Source organism: Monomorium pharaonis, chromosome 2 (genome assembly GCF_013373865.1).
Source record: "Monomorium pharaonis isolate MP-MQ-018 chromosome 2, ASM1337386v2, whole genome shotgun sequence".
Taxonomy (NCBI): Eukaryota; Metazoa; Arthropoda; class Insecta; order Hymenoptera; family Formicidae; genus Monomorium; species Monomorium pharaonis.
Window position 1 is genome coordinate 19,304,632 of NC_050468.1, and position 27,053 is coordinate 19,331,684.

At 37.6% G+C, this 27,053-nt stretch overlaps 1 protein-coding gene across 3 annotated transcripts in view; it reads right to left on the reverse strand.

Moving 5' to 3' along the window:
* The window catches only part of LOC105836643 (transcription factor kayak), a 34,114-nt gene extending 8,403 nt beyond the window's left edge, over positions 1-25,711 (reverse strand). Inside the window, exon 1 of one of the 3 annotated variants that reach the window (XM_012680819.3) lies at positions 25,317-25,711. In XM_012680819.3, the coding sequence (XP_012536273.1) occupies positions 25,317-25,448 (132 nt within the window). In that variant the 5' untranslated portion in view covers positions 25,449-25,711. Of the gene's footprint in view, positions 1-178; positions 629-16,715; positions 17,136-25,316 lie in introns of those variants that run through there. The other 2 variants (XM_012680818.3, XM_012680820.3) reach the window with 2 other exon arrangements.
* Between the last annotated feature and the right edge of the window lie 1,342 nt (positions 25,712-27,053).

Below are 27,053 nucleotides of genomic sequence, written 5' to 3' on the forward strand. Positions count from 1 at the left end.
ACCCCACGAAAAAAAGTTAAAACACTATTCGCCAAGTTTAAGCGGAATTAGATTCAACGTGTTAATGTTCGAACGTGACGATTGCCCGATGTTCTAAATATTTCGGGCGGTTGTACGAACTGCTACGATGCTCTGTGTAAAAAGATATTTGGAACTGTCTTCGCGGAGAGATGGTTACCTGCTGATAAAGCAACTCCTGCGCGAGTATATTCGCAATGTCGACCGGGTCCATGGCGGTCGCTGCCATAGCTCGAGGGATCGGTTTATTCGTTCAGTTTGTTCGTTTGTTCGTCGTCGAAAATATGACGGTGAGATAGTGAGAGATAATGCGTGCGGGAAGTCGTGGGAAGGGGACGGGGACGGGGAAAGGGGATAAACAGCGGGATTGAGAAAGCGGAAATAAGTAATGAAGAATAAATGATGTATTTCAGTCGATCGTTCGTTCGTAAGAAGATCGTTCGGGCGTCGGTGTACGCTTCGTTCTTCCTCCTCCTCCTCCTCCTCCTCCTCCTAATCTCGATTCGCACCCCCTTCTTTGTAACCGCACCACCCTCGTGCGCTCGTTTCTTCTCACTTGTCGAAGAGTTCGTCGTCACCACTGCGTCCGCCACCGACGCCTCTTTAACACTGAGCGAGCGACGCCGACGCCGCTCGTTGTGGCCTTACGCGACGGCGAAACTTATCCTAAAAATAATCTTCGAATTTCGAGTATGTGCGCTTCGCGACGAGGGGGAGAGAGAAGCAAGGATGGGAGGAAAAATAACATTTCGCAGCTTTCGCAGTTGGTCTCACGTGCATGGACCATTGACCGCTAAAAAAATCCTCGCGCTTATACACAAACCCGTGGATCGTATCTAAAAGACAATTGATCGCGATTGAATTAGATTATACGGATAGAAATATTAATGTAAGAGTTTTTCAAAAAGGTAAATGCGTTTAATCGTAATAATTATTATTTAAACGTAATTATATTTACGTTTAGAATTTTAAACTTTAGTGACATGTTCAGTGATAAACGACTGTGATTTGACATTCGCGAGAGATACACAGGTTTCGATTACTTTTAATATAGCTGAAACAAAATGAGTTGACGAGGCGATGACTTCGCTCCCAATCAGTGGTTTTCCCGGTACACGCAAAATTCCCTATTACGCGGCCGCTCGCCGTCTGGAGGCTTGCCTTAATTAGTTCGAGTTCTAAGTTTAACACCTGTGTAAGATCGTTTGTCGTCGACGCCGGTACTCGCGGACTCGTCGACTTGGATTTAAGCCAAAAAATCTCCCGCCACTGGCGATCTCAAGCGTGTAACGCGTCAATTTCAAGATATCAGAAAGAGGCGTGAAATTAATGACCCATGCATCATTCACATATAATTTCGCATTAACATGCACAGAAAAAAATTATTTACATCTAAATCAGACTGGCTGTCTTGTTTACAAATAATTATCAAGTTAATTTACATTAAAAGTTAATTTAAAAAATAGAGCAACTGTTACAAGATCTATTCTGTAAGAGTCTGTAATATTCTTATAGAAAGTTTATATTCTAGAAAAGTATGTATACCTAAAAAGATAAATTTATCTATTTAAATATTAATATATTTTTTTCTGCACATTCTTTCCTGTTCTAATTTATGCGTTGTTTTTAATATATCGGAGAAACTAGCAGAGAGACGAAGACTTAAAACGGTCGTTGGATGGAGTTGTTTGTCTATCTCGCTGGACATTTCCAGGATGCGGCTTCCTCGTATCGCGTCGTTAAGAAACTGATGTGGCGCCACGACGAGAGAGATAGAGGGTTTTATTTTAGAAATATTTTCAACTATTTCCCGACACAGATATTTAACAGAAATGTCGAAAAATAGTTTAATAAAATCAATAGACGTAATTTTGGACATAATTAAATTATTAAGAACATAAAATTAAAAAATTAAGAGCTTAATAAGTAAATTAAAGATTTACAATAAACTACAAAAGTTAACAACTGTAAAATAAATTATAGAATCACTTTTATTTTCATATTTACATTCCTCTTATCAAAACGTTCTTGTTTAAAACCTGTTCACTTTTGTGTTATTCGGAAGGACTCTTATGAACACGATGTGGACATTCAAAACCATGCTTATCTCGCCTTGATATGAAAACACGTGACAATCAGGTTATGATAAACAATCCGTGTGTTTGACCAGCCGAGTCTCTGTCACAGGTTTCGCCAACACTAAACACATATCGCTATAACGACCATTGTGTAAGAGAAGATTATTACATCTAGAGCATAACTTAAAAAATTTAACGAAGTATATATCGACAAATATTTCAGTGACATTCAAAGTTTCAGACCAAATATTTTCTGTGATACTTCAAAACAGATTAACCTTGTTTACAAACCCGAGGTGTACATAAGATACCCCAGTAAAAGTTCAATTTTGAGTAAGTCATAATAAAATGAAAATCGAACTTGCCATCTGTTAAATTAACATTCTCCTTCGAAAACTATTGGATTATCTTTTAAAAGATTTAAAAAAGATTCAGAAATTTTTTCGACTCTTAACACGTCATAGTTTACGCGTGGCAACCGCAAAAACACTATGGGGATACTCCACACCGCCATAATGCATCAACTTAATTTCCATTAAATGTTGCACACGAGGATTAACTTTCGTTACATTTTTATTGCATTTTTATAATTTCTAAGATTAAAATTTTGCTACTTTTTATTGTCATTTTAATGTTGTCCTAACTCCCATTATTTTTTTTTTTCACTTGAAATTGCTATATATAAAATATCACATAGGTTTGTGATAATTTTGCAAGACAAAATAGTAACAAATAAATAAGCAGTAACGAACAAAGATGGAAATTATTCTAAGGGTAAACCAGTCGTCATTGAATCACTTCTTTTTATCGGATCATGTTCGTGGCCGAAGATTACATTTATTTTTATGTAATGCAACGCGCACGATTACGCAACGGACAGTAAATCGACATTAAACCGAGCGCAATATTTACTTGTGCGCATTCTCTCTTTTTCCTGCCCTTTGCACACGCAGCTAATTATGCCACTAGATATTACGCGGTAAATAATAACGCGGCTACGTCAGAGTAGCGTGTTCTATGTGATCGGTGGAAAAAAAAACCGCGGCTGAAAGCCGCCACCGCTGCGGCCACACAAGAGCTTCAACCTTGGATAACAAAGAAACCTCTATCTTTACTTCCATTTTTCTTGCTGTTTTTAACGCTTCCGTTCGCGAGAACCGATGCCTTCTAAATACCCGATTTCGCAACTCGCTCGCATACTCTCAATGAGAGATAATGACAAATAGAGCATAAATACGTCATTTTCCATTTTACTTCTCATAAATTATTGTACTTTCAATTCGTCTCGCGCGAAGATATTCCCAGTACCAGGGACATCATAGTCCTCTTCCCGTGAATTCATTACGCGCTTTCCGTTGATAGTGATCAATAGAAAAAGAATGCAAAGCATTTCGAACGATGAATAAATTATTCCTATAATGTCACACACACATACACGCGCGCGCGTATGTTACAAGCTTACAGGGAGTTTCCGTAACGTAAAAGACGGTTTTCTTTCCGACGACGGTACGAACGTGTCGATGCCAGTGGTAGGCACGAGAACAAAGAATGTAAACATGATAACGAGCGTACGCGCGAGTGGTGCGTTTCGAATGCATCGCAGCCGACGGACGCGGTCGTTCCATATTGCGTATGCGCGGCGTAAAGTGCAACGTATGCAGATAGAGTATGTTGCACTTATGTGCAATTAGAGGAAAATCCACGACTTCGTATGTGTGTGTGGTGTGTATGCGTGTGACGAAAACTTGAGATACAATCGAAAGAAACCGGAGGAACGAGGCTAGAAGCGCTATCATTTCACTTTTAAACGAGCGAGAAAAATACCGAGACCGATGAAAAATACGAGACATTAAAAAGACGAGGAGAAACGAGGAGCTAATTATATGAGATTGCGTAACGAATCCGTGGATGTTTATTTATTCTCGTTTTATCGAGTTCGGCGCAGGAAGGAACTCGCCCGAGCGCTATATGCTGGCGCGCGATATTCGGAAAAACACAGACGATTGCAACGGCGATTGGAATTTCCCGGAGAATCGACACGTGTTCGTTCGTAGGGGCTTGCCGCAAAACCGCGGCGGATAATGCCACGAAACTGAGAAAAGCAAAATCTCTAGTCCGTAGGAACAAATACTTTCAGGTTAATTAAGTCGTTGCGACATTTCGCATCGTATCACTGACGACTGTGTTTTTTTCCAGCGTAGATTAACTTTAATCTCGGTTTGACTTGTTATCTTATTCTAGTTTCAAAAATTAGAAGATAGAGAGTAAGCTAAACCGATTAAGGCTAATCTATACGTTGGTAGAAACGGGCCTACTAAAATGCAACGTCTGATTCGTCGAACAGATGCGTGTAAGACATGCTATTATGTGCCGCGATTATCTAACGTGATGTGACGTCAATCAGCGCGACGATGTCATCACGCGATTTCTTTTTTTTCCCTTTTTTTTTTTTTAATCGGCAGCGAACGATATCGCGAAATCGCACATTCGACAAATGTTGCGATAGCACATTGCTATTGAATTTAATTTATCTGCTCTCGAAAACCACGACTGAAAACTGATTTTACATGCCAGATAATCGCTACTCACTGATACAGCATAATTAATAAGACACTGGTATACTTTATGTATGCGTGTACTTCGGTACTAACTGAATGGAATGTATTTCGCGGCGTGAGTTATTCCATTTTTACAATGAGCGACATTCCTGTTACTCACCTGCGAGCGTAGAATTTACGAGGTAGTTGCGCGTGAAGAACGGTCAAAGCGGAGCACGCTGGCTCAATTACTCTAAAAGGCACGTTACGCGCACGAAATCCAAGCGGATGCGGGTTTAAAAAGTGCAAATGGCGAAAAAGGAAAAAAAAAGGAACAGACATGAGAAAAACGGCGAGACGATAGTAAAAAAAAGTGCGCAATAACTACTACATTTTTCGCCGATACACCGACACGCAGGCGCGCGCGTTCGCGGGGTTTCCCAACAACATCCGCGGCAACAATTTTCCAGGGTCGAAGCGTAAACGATAACAGCGGATTAAAGACGGGATATCGCCACCCGCGCGAAATCTGCGCTCGCAAATGCGAATTGAACTCGCCGCGATCGAGAGCCGCTATTAAAGCCCCAGTGGGGCAGCTTCAAATAAATTCATTATCGGCGCGCCGCTAAGAGCGCAGTTGACAACGGAGCCGCGCAAGGACGCGCGGGCACCAGCTCTTTTCGCAAGAGCCTAAAATGGAAATGACTTTTCGACTCACCTCGGAGAGACGGCGAGCTCGACGGGCGACCTCGTGCCTGTTCGTGAAACCGCGGTCAGTCCCTAACCTGAACCGTTCGTGTTTCCTTTCACAGAAACGAAGCGCGGCGGCACGTTTTGTACGCGTGCGTTTCTGACAATCGTCTTGACGTCACGCGTGAGCGTGTGGCAGGAGGAAACGTCGCCACCGTCGCCGACCTTGCGGTGAATTCGATAGGCGGCCACGGTAGAGCGAGACAAAAGGAGGGAGAAATAGGAGGGAAAAAAAAAAAAAAAAGAGAGAAGATCAAAGAGGCCCCAATGGAGAACGCGGACCGAGAATCCTGTCGCACAACCACGCCGGACGACAGTCGCAGTGACACTGACAGCGCTTCTGTCATCGCGCCGTCGCCACATGGTCGCGCGCGCGCGCGCGAGACCGCGTCGCCTCGGCCGTTCCCGGCCACCTTCGGCTCTTTCTCGAGAGGACTTCGCGCGTCGGAGCCGCCAGCCGGAGAGTCCTCGGGCCGTGCAGCGTGGCGGGCGAAGGGGCACGAGGGCACGTCGTGCGCGCCGTCGACCGACATCACGGGTATAGGAGATGACTTCATTGGAGCCTCTCGTTGTCGCGCTCTCGAGCCGCTACCAAAAGCCGCGACGACAGCTACTTGCCGATCCACGTTTTGCATACGCGTGGAAAAAATGCAATGTCCGCCTGGGTGCCTACCGCAATCGGGACGAACCGGGTCCCCCGGTTATATCCGGCAACTGATTGGCGCCATTGGCGCGATATGATTCACGGTTCGTCGTGACACGACGAATCATCTTACTGAGAAATGCAAAATTGAACGCGGTTGCGTCACATACACCGGCTACTTCCCGTGTAGTATCGGCCGGGGCTAACATTCCGCGAATACTTTCCGAAAGTAGTCACCCCGGATGTATATTTTGTAGCGCAATTATATAATTGTCTTTTATCTGTCGTGTTTAAAAAAAACTACACAATTAGCAATTTCGCGCGCTTCTTTTTTTTGCAAACTGAATATACCGAGAAATAAATTCAAATACTAACGCTGTACAATTATTGTAACTAATATAAAGAATTTATTATACATAAAACCTAGAGAAAGAGAGAGAGAGAGAGAGAGAGAGAGAGAGAGAGAGAGAGAACAAAGTAAAAAATTATAAATTAAGGAAAACGATTCATATATTAAAATAAGCAGAATTAGAATTAGAATTCCAACTTCTGCCAACCCTTTTTTAAATCTCATTTAAATCATTTCAACGCAACGGGGTCTCAAGACCGTGTCTAGGGTGCTTAATTGAAGTCTGGCCTTTCCTGAGCCCCGATTAACGATTATCATTGAGAACAGCGGCTCGTTGTCGGTCACACGCCGTCCTAGTGCAACTCGAAAGCTTTTTTAGACACATACATATTCTATGATCGCTCAAAAATAACTCAGAACTCTCTCTTTCTTTCTGGAACAGTCCATATCTCTCTCCGATTAACTTTTAGAGCCGTTTCTACGCAGCATTCACGTAACGCCGAACAAAGTACTTCGAACTGGTCCGCGGATACTCAATAAATACCGAGATAAGACCAGAGTGGTTCGGCCCAACTGTTTTTAGCACTAAAGCCCGAGAACAAAGGCCGGCCGAGTGCGCGATGTTGCGGAGTCACGATCGGAGGTGAACGACACTGTAGAGTGAGTCGTTTGGCGTAATTTTGGAAATTTCGCGCAGCATGCCACGGCCTTGTCTCAATCTCGACGAAATCTCGTGCCAAGGTTTCGTTTATGTCATCTAAACTGTCATCAATTCACTAAAAGGACATTCGCCAAGAAATTGTGGGAACTGCAGTTGACATCTTGCTAGAAAATATTTCCTAAGTGTGTGCTTATAATTTACGATGAGGAATTCTATCTTTTTAAGTCATCTATATATTATATATATATCTTACTTATTGCTAAAATAATTAAATTGTCAAGATATAAATTTTAGTAATATTTGTATTAACTAATTTGAATTCTAACTAAAAAAAACTGCAAATATTTATTTTCCTCTAAACAGTGATCTAAGGATATAATCATCAAAGGATGTAATCGTCTCCCACACGTGACAATCAAACTTGATCACCGTGCGGTTCCAGGAACGACACGTCTATATACGAGTGCTAACTATAGTATAGCTACACCTATATGTTAGCTAATCATATGAATAAGATACACTCGCAGTGTAGAATAACTCTGGAAATTAAAAAATCTAGCATAATAAATCTAGTACACGCGATTCTTTTAATGACAATCCTTGTTCTATTATCGCGGATAATATACGTGTAATCCATCCCTTGCTATATAAAGATACAGAAGTCTATTGAAACCAACACTTCGGTTCAAGGTTGCGTGATCACTCACTTTTCACCAAGGATGATCGATTGGATTCGCTGACGGCACAAAAGTAGAGTAATTGGCCGATTAGTAAATCACACTATAATTATCGCAATATCTGTCAAGATTACTTTACGGTATATCATTTTCCACGATAATTCATTGTCGCGATCTCATTTTCCATACTAGATCAGAGCACAATGGCGAGATTAAAAGCTATCGACAGTACCTATCGACATTACCGGTCGCAATAATACGAAACAACAAGTAATGAGTAAACGATTGAAACCGATAATGACATCAATTTTCAATGACGTAGATAACCAACTATTACATTTCTGTAGTAAGAATAGACAGAATTCAATTTTGGATATCAAAATTGTGCTTATCAAGAATATATTGATTTCACAATTCTTATGTGAGATGTCATGTAGAAAATAACTTGGTCAAATTTGGAAAATACTAATTATCACGGTAGTTATAAAGGTAATTATCTGTTATTATACTATTTTTGCAGAAATCCCATTGATCTTCCATGTTATGAGAAGCTCTTAGAAATATCCTAAGGACGAAGGAGGTGGAATGAAAAAAAAGGACCTCCAACGTAGAAGGCGAAACACTTTAAGGGCACAACGGTCCATGGATTCCTGACCAATGACGCAAGCACGAAAGCATTTCCGACTGGTTGCACTCTTCGACAGCCTCTCTTCGGAGAGAAGTGCCTACATAATCGCGTACATAATGCGAACTGGACCTCGAGACTCAAGTAACCTCTTTCTGTACAAAATATTTTTTACTAATAGTGACCTGATTTTATCTACCTCATATGAAATTCGCGTATCTCGAAAAATCATACGACTCGAGAATCGGTCGTTACATTTAATGTTAAATATAGACATAAATACGCATATTTACGTTTCTTTACTTTTCATTGTCGAATTCTGTAACGTTTTCTTCTTCTCAATTTCGAACAATCAATGTTAAATTACCACGTGTCCATTGTTTCCTCTTATCGAATCTCTCTTTACTCTGGAACCTTTCTTAGGAACTTACTTTGCCCTTATATCTTCAGTCACGCGTGTCAACTTTATCTCTCCTTTGTCTCCCAGAAACGGCCACTCGATAGTATGCACTGATTACTCTTGGAAAATGCGACTTTAACAACTGTTTATCTCGTTACATTTTCTATTCTAATATATAATCAAAATGTATATCTTTTATATCTTATCTTGTTATAAACTCCTAATTCTAACTGATTACATATAGTTAATATAATTCCACTTGAAAAAAATCTTCCAAATAATAAATTGAATATTAGAACGTAGGAATAACACAAGAAATAAGAGAAATTGTTATTTCTCAATTGAAGCAAGTCTTAATATTTAATAACATTTTCACATATCAAATATTAAATATATTTATCAGGTCTGTATGCAGATATAATTATCGGATTTAAAACGTAATCGTAAACTGAAGCTAGAAATAACATCTTAAATTAATTTAATCGTCAAATTTAATGACGATGCTATAAGCATTTGAAAAAATTATTTAAAAACTTGCGAAAAATATCACCCTAATAAAATTGATAAAAATTATTATGTATTCTATTATTTCTTTATCTTTTAATATTAAAATTAATGACTTTAGATATGTTACAAAATTTAAAAAATTGAGAGAAAATAATAAGAGAAAATAATAAGCAAATTTCTTTCAAGAATGTATATCCTCAAAGAAATAACAAAAATTAAAAAATTTCTTAAATTGTTCTTACGTTTGAGTATTTTAAGTTATATAAATTTGTGCATAATTCTCTTATTGGTTTAAAAATTATTTAATTTTTTATTTAACTGCTCTTGTTTCTTACGTAAAATCGCAATGTACAATACTTATTTGCAAATTTGAAAAGGTAGCATCACGAATTAAATAAAATTGTTTACATGCAAGTTTATTTGGATCTATTTACTTGTTTAAAAATTATTTATTTTATATTTTTATCTAAAACACTACAACATAAAACAAAGTCATCTTCGCTGCGCAAGTAAAAATTTTGCGTTTTTTCTTTCTTTGTAATTGGTTTCAAAATCAAAATTCGGATATTCATGATCAAATTTCTTTGTCGCTAATTATGGAATAAAAGGAAAAAACATAAGAAGCCTTTAGTTTTTAAATAACTTAGCTGGTATACAGAGCCAAATACTTAAAATCATTGTAATTTCAATATTATAATGATCAAGGTTAAATTCTACACGCATCCGTGACACAATAGAATAATTAGATTTCCAGCGCATTGTAATCCCCTCCCACGTCGCGTGTGTTTGGCTTTTTAACACTAATCCATTTGACGATATCCGGACAGGTCGGCCCTTTGTGCCGCCTTCGTAGTTTTTGTGGCCCTCGTGTCTGTCGCGAGCGCGGACAATAGTTCCACGAAATTGGATACGTTTATCCCACGCGTCATAACGCACTCTTTAAAAAGGGGGCCCGCAGGGTTCTACGACCTCTCGAACTCGCGAGCGCATCGCCCCGAATAACCGGGCCAGTTTATCATGCCATCATGTCCGAGAGAGCCCGCTTTGAATTATGGGCCCGCGGGCTACAATGCGATTGTCCCCCCCCCCCCACTCCTCCCCTCGACTTCTCGATTCCACCTATTTCTCTTCTCTGCGAGTGTTACTCTCTCGATCCAGCAACGTCAGATCTCTCAAAGGATCCAGATCTTATCTCCTATACCGCGTTTTTCGTGACACACAAAGGGAAATCCATTAGAGAGCGAATAATAGCCAGTCGTTCCGTCGCGACGGATTATTATGTGGAAACGACCGCATTAGATATTCATTAGTAAATCACCGTCCGAGTAGGAAACGCAACATTGAAAAACTTAGAATGCTGCACTGTGGAATAATAATGCAGGAATATACGTATGAAATATATTATATAATGCATCAGACGTATGCGTCCATTACATTAGTTCGTTTTAATTGCCATTCATTTATTATCAATAATATTTGTTTAAATAATCATTATCAATAAAATAATTCTAGTGTATTCCTTAACTTTTTGTATCCAAACAATTTTTAAGATTGAACAAAATTATTTAAATCGGATGTTTAATTTCGTGAGTTGCGACTATTACATTTGCACTCAAAGTTTCCTAATCGTCTCGATGGTAACCATAAATTATTCGTAGCCACGGACAGCTAAAAACTTTCACGTTTTCAAATGCATGAGAAGTCATATACAAATTCACGATATCTTAATGGACCGCGAGTTTCATTTCCATCTCGTATTCCTAATATCTCTCCGCTGGTATCGCGTGGTCTCGCGGTATTAAAGCGGTACTCGCTCGTACTAGGAACGACGAAAGAGACGGCGGATTCTTTCGGTTGACGTTATCATGAGCAGATTATAATGTGGCGTACGAGCTTACCACAAACCGGCGCGCGCGCGCGCGCGCGCGTGTGTGTGTGTGTATGTGCACCGTACGCGGTAATAATATTATTACGTTAATCGGCCGCGCCGCCGTCTTCATCGACGGCCCAGGTAAACCAAGGCGCAGTTAGTAGACGTTATTATCGCGTCGAGCTTAACATAGCCGACGTATTATCGACGACATTATGACCTTGCATCGCAGAAATTGCCTCGCCGAGCAAGACTGCGAGTGATAACTCGATTGGCGCGTCCTACGAAATACACCGGCTTCTGTCTTCTTGACCCCTATTCGTGCGAGTTCATGCTGATCCGAAATGAGAAAGAAGTAAAAAATCTAAAATAAAATATATAACTCAAAAGAATCTGTTGAGGAAAATTTCAATATCTAATTCCAGATACGATTGTCGTAAATGTTAATGTTGAGATACGAATTCGTCAAAAATAGTATATCTACATAAGTGCATTCGAGGAAAAAAATTGTTCTGTTATTTACTGATATTACATTTGTAATACTCAAAAGTTCACCTAAAACACAAACTATTATAGATCTTACTGCGCAGAATAATTAATTACATGCATGTTGAAAGTGAAACATTATTTCCAATACTTCAATATCTGGGTAAATTGCCTCGCGCACACACTTTGCAAAAAATTCTTAAAGCATTCTCTCCGAAAGCGTAGGAAAGTCAGATCATATGCGAAGAGACCCAACTCACTCGGAGCATTTTCTCAGGGGAAAGTGTTAAGCCAATTGACGTCATTCATACGCAAGATATCTTTCTGCGGAATCAACCTCCTTTCGAGGTCAACTACACCGGATCGCCAGTCCGCTACGAGCAAAAAGTTCTTATAACTTCGCCTTAGAAGAGGCCACAACACAAGCCGTTTCCTCTTTCGCAATCGGCGGCATAAAACAAATCGAGCGCACCAAGTGTTGTAACGAGGAAAGAAAGGAAGATTTCGATAAATCGATATTAGAGGCGCTACAAAAAAATCTTTAGATGCAAAAAGGAGTAGTTTCTTGTTTATATTATCATTTTTATATTTAAAATATATCTGGGAATTTAATTTCGCGCTAACGTGTTAATGAAAGAGGAAAGAAATTAAATTTATAATCAAGAATGGTCTCTAATTTTATAACGTGATTTGAAATTCAACGCCAAAGTAGCAGCTCGTATTTAATTAGCATTGCTTTCAGTATTTTAAAAGAAAAAAAAAAAAAAACGAAACTACTTTGAACCTTGAACAAGTTTTCCTCCTTGGCGTGGTAGAGTGATCGACTTCCTGGAATGCGAAGGCGAACCTTCGGCGTGGCTCGTTACAAGTGCACAACTGCGCGATGCACTCCTTTTTTCCTGGTATCGATTTATCTCACACGAGCGCAAGGCTCGACAATCGATGCGTTTTATGAGCCATCGCGAATAATTGTAGCGGGGCGTCACTACGAGACGGCAACGTGCACGCGACACGTGTGCGTGGCTTTTCATTCATAAATCGCCGGCGAACTACGCGCGATGACTCACCCGCGCCCCACCTCCCGCGAAACTGAGATAAGCATGGCAAAAATAAAGGAAAAACGATTACGAGCACCGGAAATTTCCATGTGCGACATTGCCTAGACCATGCAAAACGAATCGCGCGATTGTCTATATCGAAAAGAAATACGTACGTGGGACATAGCAGCGAATACTTATTGTTAGACACTCGCGAATAAACGAAATGTAAGAGGATAGGAGCATTCACACACTAGAAATATAAAATAGAACAGCTATGTAAAAAAGGGCAATAAATTTAAAAAAAAAATTATTTTATATGTAATTAATGCGAAGTAAAAGCGAATAAAATTTTAATTTCTCGATATACAGATAAAATATTTTGCAGATCAAAAGTGCATACAATACTTAAAAGAAGAGTTCTCAAACTGTGCTATATACTTTTCAAATTAATATAACAATATTAATGGCTTATTTCAGAAGCAATCTAAATATTAAAAGTTCTAACGATATATTAAAGAATTCGCGACGAAGAATATACACAGCGCGAGCTTGAAAGCATTAGACATTTATTCACTTGGATTTATCGCTTGGAATTACGCTGGCGCGACTTTCTTGCGGAAGAGATGAATAACAGCAAACAGGGAAACAACAAGAAGTGTCTCCCTCCTTAATGCCGAGAGCAGGATGACACCTCTTGCCTTATGACCCGTACGTATTGCTCTCGCTAAACTTAACCCTGTCTTCAACTAAACCTTCTAATTGGCGGGTTAACGAGCGTTAACTCTTTGCTTCCTGTCAGATTTAACTGTTCTTTTTTTTCAGTTTCATGCAGATAATACATTCAGGAAATCGTACTTTCTCTTTTCCTTCTATTTTGATTATTTTCTCAACGAGAGATCTGTTAAAAATGCAATCATAGTATCTTCATTATTTTCAAATTTTTATAATTGTTTTATCAAGTACGCATAAATCTCATAACATATTAAATAATAGTCCTAACATCCGAGCTCTAATTTAGATTTGTCAAAAACAGATCAAATATTTTTAATTTTTTAATTTAAAACGATAAATTGATAATATTAGGCTTCTGAAAAATTATATCTGGCGGACTAATGTTTAATTGTTTGGGCAAGAATAATCGAATTTTTAGTCATTTTGTAAGAAATAAGTCTTTACTTGCGCTCGCAAGAATTAAAATCTGTATTTTCTTCAAAGGACGGAAATTACTTTTGAAAGTAGCAGCAAGCTTCTTATATAATGGATCTCGATAAATATCAGCTCCGAAGAAAAGACCTTCTTCATGTACTTCTTTCCCAGCCGTGTAAAATGCTAGTACGATAAAAAAATAACAAGCGATAAGAAATAATCTGGAAAATCTATATACATTACAAAAACGATTTCGGTAAATAACGATTAAATACCATGAAATGTGTAAGAAAATGTAAGAAACAAAATGTGATTTTTTAAAGGCAAATTAAAAAAAAATAATTTCCTGTTATTTATGTTACCGTATCATTTATAGTATTAACAAACTCTTTTATGGTAACTACAGATACTACCATTGCAAAATTATTGATATATCTTAAGTTCGGATAAAATGAGAATTTTTTCGTTATTAATAAAACACGTGTATTTTTTAAGTTAATTTTTATTCTAAATTAATTTAATATCAAGCTATTTTGAAAGATACACGTGCATTCTATGCATTCCTTGTATGCTTTTTCTTTCATTAAGATATTCCTTTTTCCGTTATTACACAAAATATTGATTTATATACACGGATCCTTATCACATATGTCACGATAATTCTTCTAAAATTTGTACAGGTTCGTGCTGTGATATTTATTTGTCAAGCTTGTTCGCACAAGAAAGTACCGTTTAGTGATAAAACGTGCGAACGATGCGTACGCCGAATCGGGATTCGTAGAAATCAGAGCCGAATGAAATCGGGATAGGCAGGTGAGAGTCGTCGAGCGGTCACGTCGAGCATCCCGCGCGATAACTTTGTCGCTTCTTGGAAAATTTGAAACTAACATCATCACGACCTCGATTATTAATTTAATTATAAGTTGTCATTACGTAAGACTCTCTCTCTCTTTCTCTCTATCTGCTTTCGTGACAGGATCGTTGAAATGTATATAATTATTAACTAGTTTTTTCGATTATGCATTGTTCTCGTGCATACTAAGCAGATTATTCGTAGAAAAGCAGATTTAGATAACAAGTTCAAAAAACATTAACGACTGAGATTAGATCTATGATACATAACCTTGGCCAAAAGAATTATGTATATTTTTAACTGGAAAGAATTTAAACAGAAATTAAAAGTCAGTTACATTTTTGTTTCAAGAAGTCTTTAAAACTCAAGTAAAACGCTAGTACACTGAAAAAAAATTAGATTAAAATAAATATTTCTTTGAATAGTGCTAAGAAAATATTTTATAGAAAACCAATAATATTTATTTAAAACAAGTATTAGTTTTCTATAATTTAGAAAATATTACTTGTTTAAAATAAATATTATTGATTTTCTATAAAATATATTCTTAGAACTATTAAAAAAAAATATTTATTTGTATCTAGCAATTTTTTTTCAGTGTAATCAACAGAAAAGAGTGCAAAGATAGTCCAGATAAATAACAAAAATAGATGCTTAATGCTCTTAACCGTATATATTATTTCAGAAATAAATAAAAAATAAATATAAAAATATTTTAGATATAATAATATAAAGTTATGATAACAAACTCTCGTGCAATACAAAATATCATAACTTTTTCTTTACAAAGGACAAAGATTCAAAGAAATTGATGACTAAACTTTTATAAAAATATGACGCCAAGAATTTCTTTGTTCTAATTAAGACTGTCATTTGCAGCACTTAATTGTTTTGTAATTCTACTCTGCTTTTTTTATCCAAACGGACAATCCTATGCGTTTATCTGTTACAAAATATATTTATGGAGTATATAGATTTCTACATTCTCGTTGCCAACACGCGTTTTCACTTACGGTGATCCATCGGTATCATCGCTAACAATACGCCACATTTATCTAATCAGTGCTATTTTTGTCAGTGCTGTACACCGTGGCTTGCCTGGAAGTCACGCCTATTAAATCTACAAGAAGAAAATCGCGCAGGTTAAACTTTAAAATGATTTAAACTTAAAACGTACGACAAACAAATTTTTCCGCTCGGTGAACATTTCAGGTAGCATTTGGAAAGAAAATACCTTCGTTCTTTCTTTTTTGTGCTGAAACCCACAAAGAATTTCTCCTGTCTCTGATATCTCGGAATTTGAAGCCACAATATTTAGGAACTCTGGAGTTCAGAATTTAACTTAGCCTTGAAGAGAAGTTTTCCCAAATTTTCTTTTTGTTTTTTATTTAAAAAATGCAGCAAGCCACAATGTTTGATGTTGCAAACTGTTTAAAGTCTTTAGGAGCACAAGCATAACTTCAGCATTATCGATCCAGCCTTGAACCGTGACACCTGCACGAAGAGCGCGTAATCGACGATTTTTGTACATTAAAAGTCGATTGTGTCTTCCGTTTGCGTGCCATGTCATGTGCGGTATGTTAATTTCGCGTTTTAATTTTTCCTCGCATAATCAGCTATTTTCATATAAAATTTCATAAAATTACGTTTTGTCATAGTATTAAATATATATAACATATCTTTTTTTTAAATACATTAAATAAAACATTAAAACAATCCCGAATTATTATAAGGAGAACGTTAAAGATTTAATGCGTAAAGATAAAATTTGAAAGCGCATTTTAATATTGAAGAACATTTTCCGAAGGAAAAAATTTTGTTTTCGCGCGAAAATACGTAGAGATGTCATAAAATATATCGAAATCAAATTTTATGCATTATACGCTGTCATATCAAAAAATTCAGATTATAGATTCGAATTACGTGTCTTCCAAAGTAATAAGGGAGGGGAGAGAAAAAGGTAAAAGAATATGTTTCTCAGAGACAATGACGTGGGTCAGTCGCGAGTTTCCCCAATTTCCCCGATTCCTTTTCCGAGATTCCGCTTACTGATAATCGAGTACTTTCTCTCTTACCATGCCGTTTTCCTCCTTCATTAGCTGCCACTGGTCCATGCCGACGTTCGTGGTCGGCGGATACATGGAGAACATCGTGTAGCTGTGATCCTCGATGATATTGTCGTAATAGCCGGCGCTGGGCACTCGTTGCGTCATCTTGTGCTCCAGCTAATTTCACTTGGAATCAACGCGCTCTCTCTCGCTCTCTTTTTCTCTCTGTGCGCTTTCGAGTCCAACGCGATTTTGAGACTCCGGGATGATTTAACTCGAGTGATCGCGGGGAAGAACCGTCACTCGCGGCGAAAAGAGGAGATGTGATCTCGACGCGATAACGAATAATGCAACACACTGTCACACAAAAGGTATCGACGCGCCTGTAATCATTCACTCCGGTATGCCTACGTTACGTCCTTACGTACGCTTGTCGACTGAGCGCCCGCCAACGTGATCAAGTGACTATATAGAAAGCCAGCCAGCCAGTCAGTCGACTGTCGCCGCCGTCGCCGTTTCCCCCACCAATTCGTATGCGGGCGCGCGTTCCCCGTGACGTCACCGCCATCTTGATCGCTGATTCGCGCGATAGCGTCCGGGCCAATCGACGCGGTTCGCGGCCTCGTGCGCTCGTTTACGACTTTGGACGACGACTTCAGGGAATTAGGGAACGAAGCGGAGAAGCGAATCCCCTTTTCCAGGTACCTTGCATAATCCGATAAATCGACACACCTCTCCCTCCTGTTCCCCTGATGAGGGGGGGATCCATGCGCGATCAAGGGGGATTTTCGTCGGCATGCCGGAAGCGTGCAAATTGCGATCCGCGATTCAGGTTCAGGATGTATGCTAAAGTCAGCGAAATTGGTTGAATCAACGCTCGAGGGTGGTCGAAGATTTGAGGTCTCGACGTGGGGGGCGGAAGGAAAAGAGAATCGACCATTAGAGCCAAACGAGTTTTCGAAACTTTTCTGTTCGCAGCATCAAAAAATTCAACTCTTTTTCTCCATCGTAACTTTTGTTATTTAACTATGTTTTCCTCTCACACGTTCGGCAAACGTGCGCGATAACATATTTCCTACGTCATACGAAACAACGTTACACGATGAGCAGCAATGATGACTCACTAGTAATGCTGATTGCAATTTTTGTAACAGGCGTGCGAATGTATTTTATTACAGAAACGGTCTTTAATAATTCGCTAATATATGCAAGGTGTTCTCTCTCTTTCTCTCTCTCTCTATTCGTACTGCGTTTCGCGATTATATAGTACATTCCGCGTGCAACGAACTCTCGTTAGCGTAAAAAGGTGCAAATTTTCAATCCCGATTAAATGCGATTTAATTTACAAACTGTTTATACGTGATCGTTGGATATTTACCGAACGAATTATACACATCCGTTCTTAAAATTACAAGCCACGGCAATGGGAGGCAAGAAATTATTTATCCATGATAACATACCGCCAGATCTATTTGTGCAACAATCAAGTACTCTTACTCTAAAACATAAGCGAGAAACAACGTGGTATTTGAAGCGCGATGGGGAAGCATGAAAACAACCATGTTTTGCAAATTGTTAACTTAATTATTCCTTTAATACACATATGAAAGTCAAGTTATTAAAATAACAAATTACATATTTTAACGCAAAATTTCTCTTTATTGTCGCAAAAATGAATATTAACGCCTTTTTAATTTATTGCCTACAAATATGTATATTTTCTATGATTGGATATTTGAAGCACATAATAAAAATATGATAATCATGGGACATTTTCTTAAAAAAGTGTAAAATCTGTACTTTTTTGCCAATTTGATTTAGATTGCCAATTTGTATTAAACTGTCTAAAAATATTTGATAATAAAACCTAAAAGTATAGTACAATAAACAATTACATTTAAAATATATTGTTCTTATAAACACGAAAATTTTATTGGAATAATAATTTTATTGCACTAGAAGTTATTTTAATATAAAATATTTGTTTATTTACTTATAAAATGAAAAGTTATGCATAAGGACTTTCCTTGATTTCCTATAATGACTTCTGCTTTTACATGTTTTCAAATTGGTTCTAGATAAGATAGTCGACAAAAATATTTGTTTAGAAAACGATATATCCATCAAACAAAACATTTGTAATCGAAAAACAATATAAGCTTTCTGTTTCCTTAATAAAACAATTTCTTCGATAATTATCATATAAAGTAATGGTCTTAATATAAGCATATACACAATAATTTTAAAAAATTATTATATATTCAATAAATCAATTGTGAATTTAAGTAAAATATTTATAAAAATGTATCAGTTAATTATAAGTCATAATTAAATACACATTAAAAAATGTATGCTGATATACATTAATATACATTTTTTCATACACGTTATTATACATTTAGTATAAACATAATTAAGAGTACCATAATTTCACTATAAGAAGTATCACAATAATATAAATGGTTTGACAAAATGTAAGAGTAAGTAAAGTTATTTTAGTACTAAAATTAAGTTTTGAAAAAGAGTCTTATTAAGTCCAATCAACATGCTCAGATTCGTGATTCCTAATAATCGCTATCTGAAGTTTACACAATAACATTTGACCATTTATCTGTTCTATGAGAGGTTACTTGTTTATCCTACATGCTCAAAAAATATTTGAATACGTAATAAACTAAAATATTAAGCAAAGTTTTTTTTGTAGTATAGCTCTTGTATAGCACCAAACTTACAAAATTTTATGGAGAAGTAAATATTATTATACACACAACAAATCGTTACAGTTAATCTATATTTCGCAAGACGCAAGATTTCTCTTTGTACTTGTAGCTCTACGAAAGAATATACATAGCCATTATATATTACCATATATATTATATTATTATTATATATATATTGCATACTTATTATTAAAGTATGCATAACAGAAATTTCCAATAATTCGTTTTGCGGAACAGAAAGTTTATTGTTTTCAGACGATTGACAAATCAGAAAAGACGCGCCTTAACGAGCACAACGGGGTAACGAGAAAATCGGCCAGCACCAGAGGATCAGCTTTGTTCGCGCGACAAAGAGATATTTTAATGAGAAGGGAGGTTGTAGCTTATCCGGCCGAGCTGCAATACGCACTGCGGGACGTTGTGTGCGCGGCATAACAAACGCCGAATTTCGTACGGAGGAAAAAAAGAGCGGAAGTTTCAATCGGTCGCGACCGCCCGGGAAAATATCTTGTGGACATTTTCAATATCCAAAAGAACAATGGAGATTAAATTAAAGGTCGTGAATCACCCAATTTCTTTCTTCGTATCACTTGCGTGCTTGCACTTTAAATCAGTATACTGATTGTTTATTGAGCGTCGTTCGATTCACCAAGTTTTTATGATTTTTTTTTTTTTCAGAAGTGAGGAAGCAAGATCTATTCGCGCGGATTTATAAAATAATTATAACTCTATACGTAACTTTCAACATAAGAGCTAAAGAGAGGGGCCTACAGCCAGATGTACTTTCGCGCCTTCGATCGTTATATTTGCATTTTATCGGTCGGTTTCTCCGTACGAACCCTTCCATTATTAGAGGGAAAGATAATTAGGTGACAACAGCTGGCTTGGAAGTTGCTATCTGGCAGCATAAGCGTTACTGCGCAGCAGTAGAGTGTAATTCGTGTCGCGCGCCCCGTGCGCGCGTACGTGTACGTGCTGCGTGCATGCGTGCGTGCGTTGCACGCGTGTTTTTAAATGGTCGAGTCGTCGCGAGGCGGCCACGGCGCGACGCGGCGGCACTTTATAAAACAGCTGTTGGAGGCGGCCGAAGCCAGGCCGGACGAAATGCTAGCTAGATCAATACCACCGCCATGCTGTTCACACGCGGAGAGAATACATCGGGTGTCCTCGAATTATTGTGAAATCACACGTAAATTTATAGTATAGCTAGTGATTGCGAAATTTCAAGTTTTTATCTCGTAGCTATCGAAGATCTTTATCGTTATAACTTTCACATCTCATTTCCGTAACTGTCAAAATATAAATTATTTTAATCCCTTACGTCCGCCTTATATAATTGTCTCAAAAAGTCTTGTTAAAGCACAGTCCATTTTTAGACCGAACGGTAGGTAATGCTGCGGTATTCGTAACATCGGTGCTTCTAATACTTAACTCACGAAAGCCTCCTCATTTTCGATGATTTATGACAGAACTGTCTAATGTGTGACGTTACAAATGGCTCAAACCATGTAAGCGAACAAGCAAAAGATCGAAAAGAGAAACTTGAATGTCTGAAGTAACACAGTTTTGATTTATAGATGTAGAAACGATTAGTATTTCGATACTTTCGCCTTTCAAATTTTCAAAACGCCTGAATGTATAGTTTCCGTCAATTTTGGGACATCCTGTATAAAGGAGAAGCAGACGCACTGGCACTAAGCCCTTGTCGATGCCATAGAGATATTGTCCGTCGCGACGAAGAGAATTTTCTACTTCCTGTCTGCATCTATAAATATACACACATGCCATGCCGTCGTGACAAATTACGGCGCGAATAGGTTCGACTACTAGTATTATTATTATTATTATTATTATTAAATAAATGCTTATGTAACCAAGTGATAATAACGCTGAGTGATTGACAACCCGTTTAATAAATGCAGATGATATTTTTATACAAAATGTTATAGAGTTTAAAACATTTTCTATATTATAGATACTGAAAGAAATAATGTAAATAATTATTCCCATATATGCTAATAATCACGAATAGCTATAATAAAATTCTGGGATTTAATCTCTTATTAAATTTCATTGTGTCACTATATTTTACATTTAATGTAAAATAATTGTAAGATCTCTATACAAAATTTTTATAACATAATAAATAAACGTTTGCGTTTGTCTGAGATATAAGATGTTAAAACTTATAAAAATCATTATTAAAAAATTCATAATTTTTCAAAATTCTATCTAAAGGCTAACACAAATCTGAAGCGTCAATACGCGAAATGTTTAATCCTTTTGTTCCTAATGACCAAATTTCACCGAAAAATCCATCTTTCAAATAATTTATTAATTTTACATTTTAATTTAATATAAAATAATATATTTTTTGTTAAACAAATTTATTGTGGACCTTAAAAAAGTTAAACAGGTTTTTTTGTAAATTTAATTCCTCATATGCAATAGTCCTCCTCTTCTAAAGATTAGTTTCAACTTTTACCAAGGTTCTTATCGATCTATACAGCCTAGATTAAACAGATAATTCCTTGTTTGAATTAAATTTGATTTTTAAATTTAATGTCAAGAAGAAATATATTTTAAAGTTTTAATTTAACGTCATGAAGAAATATATTTATTCTAATTAATAACTAAAATATGTAAAATGAGTATCTATACAAATCCATTTGAAATAGAAAATATAAAATAATTGGAATCTTTCTATTTAAAAATACAAAACGCAAAATAGTTTCTAGACACTCATTTAAAGTAGGAAATAGAAAATAGGTATTTTACAAATAGGTTTTGAAATAAAAAGTTTTTTAAATATTTACATTATTATATTTATATAAGAATTGAGACTTCTTGTCGCCAGTAATAAAGAATAAGAGAATGCTTATCATTGACAACTGGCTAAAAATTTTTTATTAAAAAATTGCACAACGTTTCGATCTAGATTTCAGATCCTTATCAAATAAGATACAATAGGGAATGTTCAAGAAATTTTGATATGGAAATACTGGTCTGTGACAAAATAATACGAAATACAGATTCAAAATGTGTGTCAGTTGTCCAAAACTCGAAAAATCTTAACAAATTAAAGAAGTCAGGGATAACGTGTACAGAGCCGCTAATTGCATTACGGCATTGCGGACAGGTCGGCAGTCACTGCAATGCCTTTCTGCAATGCCGCGTGTAATATAGCTAACAAAACGAAGTTTTAAAGATGCAATTGTTCGTGTGTCTAGACGCGCCACAACATATTCCATGATTCGAGATCAAAGTCGCTCGCTTACTCGTTCGTAGCGGCACGATTGAGCGTCGAACCGCATCGTGTCATTGACGCGTTATTTATAAACCGTAACTCAATGTGAGACAGTCGGGACGGTCCAGGAATTAAGAAAGAATTAACCGCTTTAAAGTTTGCACGAAGATCCCCCCATTCGTGAGCGCGAATACTCTCGGTGATCTCGAGAGATCGTTGATCCCTCTCCCGATCGGTGAATGGTCGGACGGCAGTACTATGAAAGATAACGTCCGATTGGATAATTCCGTAGTAACTGGAAAGTTTACTGGCGGTGCACGTGGTATGCACCTTAAAAGGACACCTATGCAGGGACCGGAATGAAAGTTGTCTTTTACCTATGCGCGCGCAGGGGCGTTCCATTTATCTGCAGGCTCCACACGTGGAGCAGAATGCAGAGTTCAACTGCTAATTGTCCACTAACAATATGAAATGTATTTAATTAGCGTCTACTACGTTCATTTTTTTTTTTTTAAGAAAATTATTACATTTTTTTAAAGCCAAGATCCGATATCTGCCGCTTTATGCGAGCTGTACAGGCTTCGCGAGTTTCTAAATAATAAAATATACGCGTACTGTCCGTACAGCTATTACCCATATATCGCACACTTGTGACGCATAATTATGTGCAGTTTACTTGATAACGTCGCACCACTGATATTTTCACGTGACTCATTCGCAGCGACCGAAAATGTGTTTTTCATTTGAACTCGAGCAGAGATCGGTTTATAGCGATGACGGCACGCGCTTTGTAAATTTAGCAGCGCTCTGTCTTTAATTCCCGGATAAAGGGGCTCTTCGACGAAGTGGCGGGTTTGACAAGTGCAACGTGTCGTAGAATAATTTAAGTACTTACACCCGAAAACATAGCGATACTAGCAAACGGTATTGTTACACTAAAATTTTGCAAGCTGCATGGGAAATTTATCGAAATCATATTAGAATATTAATAAAAAGTAGACTTGTAAATCCTTACAAGATTAAATGTCAATAACATACTTTAATAACATAATTGTTAATAACATACTTTAGATATACATTTTATAAGTACTTAATATCTTTAAAAGTGGTCAAAGTATACTTAAATGTATACAATAGCTTTTATAATCGTTTAAGGTACACCGAGTCGCAAAAGGACACGGAAATTTAGGTCACTGGCACGAAATTTTAATAATTAATCAATTTGTCATGTGCGCTTTTATCATACATAAATATTAATCATTCATCCGATTGTTTACACGCTCATTTAATGCGAGCACTTGATATCGATCATCGGAGCGCACACAGTGGGCATAATTTACAGTATAAAACTCCTAATGAGTCATCAAAAACAACGCTAGGAGGACAAGCAGCATTATTCCATCTAGGAATTTATGCTGCTCCTGCGAAACGGCATGCAATTTCCAGATGCATGATTGATATGCGTCATAGGCGGCAGTTAGCGTAAGCCACGTAATTCTAAACGATTCCGCTAAACATTTAACAAAGAATAACAACAACAACAACGTCAAGCGCAACGTCGTTTATGTAATTGCCGCACTGTCAGCTCCGACAAAATTTATAAAAATATATAAATAGTCTTCCGATAAACGGGGATTAAAATACTAACGAGAACCGTTCGAATCTAAGATCACGAGGAACCGATAGCTTTTCATCGTTCAATCGAAATTTCTTCGAGGAAGTCCTATATTTTCGACGATGAGCTAATTTCACTCTGTTGCAAAATTAAGAACGATATCTCGAATGTTTTTTTACCGCGGTGACTCGAATCTCGATGTGTAAGCAGGAATAATTATTGCGTTTATCTATCTGCGACATGTGTTGGTGGAAGATATCGGATTGCTTTTTACATTTGTAAACGAGATAAGGAATCTCTATAACCTTGAGTGTCGTGCATTTCTCTCTCGCATACACAACATATTAATATACTTTAGATATTTTTTTCAAATATTATATATTCAAAGGTGGCAACATGCCATGTCTTCTACTTTTAAACCATAAAAGTTGAAATTGTAGGAATTTATAATACGTTTCCGCAAACGTAAATATTTATATTATTAGTATTTCAATTGGTATGCAAATCGTGCTTTGCTTAAAAAAAAAAAAACTCCTGCCGATGTAACATTTTTGTTTTTAATTTTACACGATAAAAAAACGATTCTCTTGTGTCCATCTCTATCAATGTAGATTAACTTTAATCTGGCCTTAACTTATCGTCTAGCTTTGATTTTTTTATTTAGAAGAAGATAAGGAGCGAGTGAAGACCGAGATAAATTTAATAAAATTTACATTGGCAAAATTAGATATCACTTAATCGTCGTGAAACGTTACCAGAAGGAAAACCCTGAATCTGTTCTCCCGTGTCGTCGTTCGGAGGCCACCACGAGGCGAACCACGAGACACGTTCGCGCCACGTAAATGAGGCCTAAACGCGGGACAGCCGCTCCAACGCTTTTAACGCATTTATTGTCGCGCGTGCGTTACGTAACGCGTGCACTCACGATCGTCGGCAGCGTTGTGTACGTAACCGCGACGCGTCCAGTGTCCACGACTACCGTGAAAAACTCTATCCGAGAGATCCGAGAGACATATTGCATTTACATGCTTCCGCTGGTTACTTACGTTATTCGGCAGCACGGCCGCGTTTGCGATGCTGGAGAGGAAATCATGGCTGACGCGGGAGCTCTGCGAGGCACCGCTGTCGCTGGACACGCTGGAGCTGTCGTAGAGCACGTCGGAGACGTCGAGCTTCATGTTGTTCGTTCACCCTCGTCGGAGAGCCCGAGACCGTACGCGTAGCGTTTCTAACCTCTCTCTTTCTCTCTCTCTCTCTCTCTCTCGCTCGCTCCCGACGCTCCTCCGAATGGAATGCGGCGTGCTTGCGAGGACCGAAAGGCCAAAGATCTCGAGCCTCTCAATGAACGTGTACGTGGAACTCGGAAAGCGGCACGCACGAATCGTAGATCCTTTAGCTCGAAACTGTGCGAAACTGCACCCGATGACTCATGCTCCGTGGGGGAATACCTCGCGCGCGCGTTCGGCAAGCCGTTCGAACCCGTGGCGGAGAGAGTCGAGGCCGAGAGCCGAGCGCGGATGACGTCATGGGTTATTCCCGGCCGGCCAATCACCGCCGTGCAGTGCCGTGCCGCGGCGTTCGATAATCGCGGCGCTATCGACAAAACACACGGGGGAGTTTTATCTATTGCGCGGCGCCGCCGCCGCCGGGGTGAAGCTTCGTAATCGGCTTGTAATTAGAAATGTTTTTTTTTTTTTTAATTAACTCCCCCATCTCTCATTCTCCGATATATGTATAACTGCATATCACGATGTTTCAATTATCTTGAATCGCGTCTGCCGCGATTCTACGAAAACATAAAGATGCTAATATTAATCGCGTAAATTAATTCATATTTAAACGTCACGATCTAAATCGAACGAAATTGTAACGTTGTTTATTAATTATAATTACGCAGTTCTATCGATGATCTTTAAACAGTGTAAATTAAATATTTGACGAATAACTTTCTTCTCGTTAGAACGATGATTTCACGTGAATGTTGAATGAAAATAGGTTTCTGTTAAACTATATTTATGACTTGGCACGTGATGGCTAGTGTTGTAAACATCTAGAGACGAAAGTTGTGCGTCACTTGGTATCAGTATAATGATGACGGAGCGTTTTACGTTCCCTCGATGAGGCAGGTTGGAATCTGAGAAATTTTTATATCTCACGTCATTACGTTATCTTTGTCGATCTTCCTACTACAATCTATAATTTGCATCAGAATTCAAAGAGGGATTCCATTTATTTCACACATCTATGCAATACAAAAAACACACACATACAAAAAATACAAAATTCTTGAATAATGATACGTAAATTAACACGTAATATATGTTTTATATAATTTTTTAAATACAAATTAATTTATAATAACAATTATAATGAATGTACTAAAATTTGAATGTACTAAAATTCACGATACAAAATTACAAGTAGAATTCTGTCGTAGAGTCTGACGTGAATTGTAACTTGTTTAAAGCATACAAAACATAAAGTAAATAAAATGCTTTATTCATAAGCTCTCGCATTCCTAATTCATTCTGCGAAGTATGAACAGGCATATACAAAAGTACGTTTTTCTTTTTCGTCTCGACGTTTCAGACAAAAGAAACGAAGTTTTTCTAATCGATATCTTCGTTTTATATCAGCAACGCGTAGAAACATTTAAACTTACCGTAACTTTTTATCGGATCACTTGTATCTTTTCACGAGATAATCTCGGCATTCCGGCGAAGGCCGCATCGAAAGTGCATAACACGTGAGCAGATCGCAATTGTTGCTCTCGCGAGCCAGCA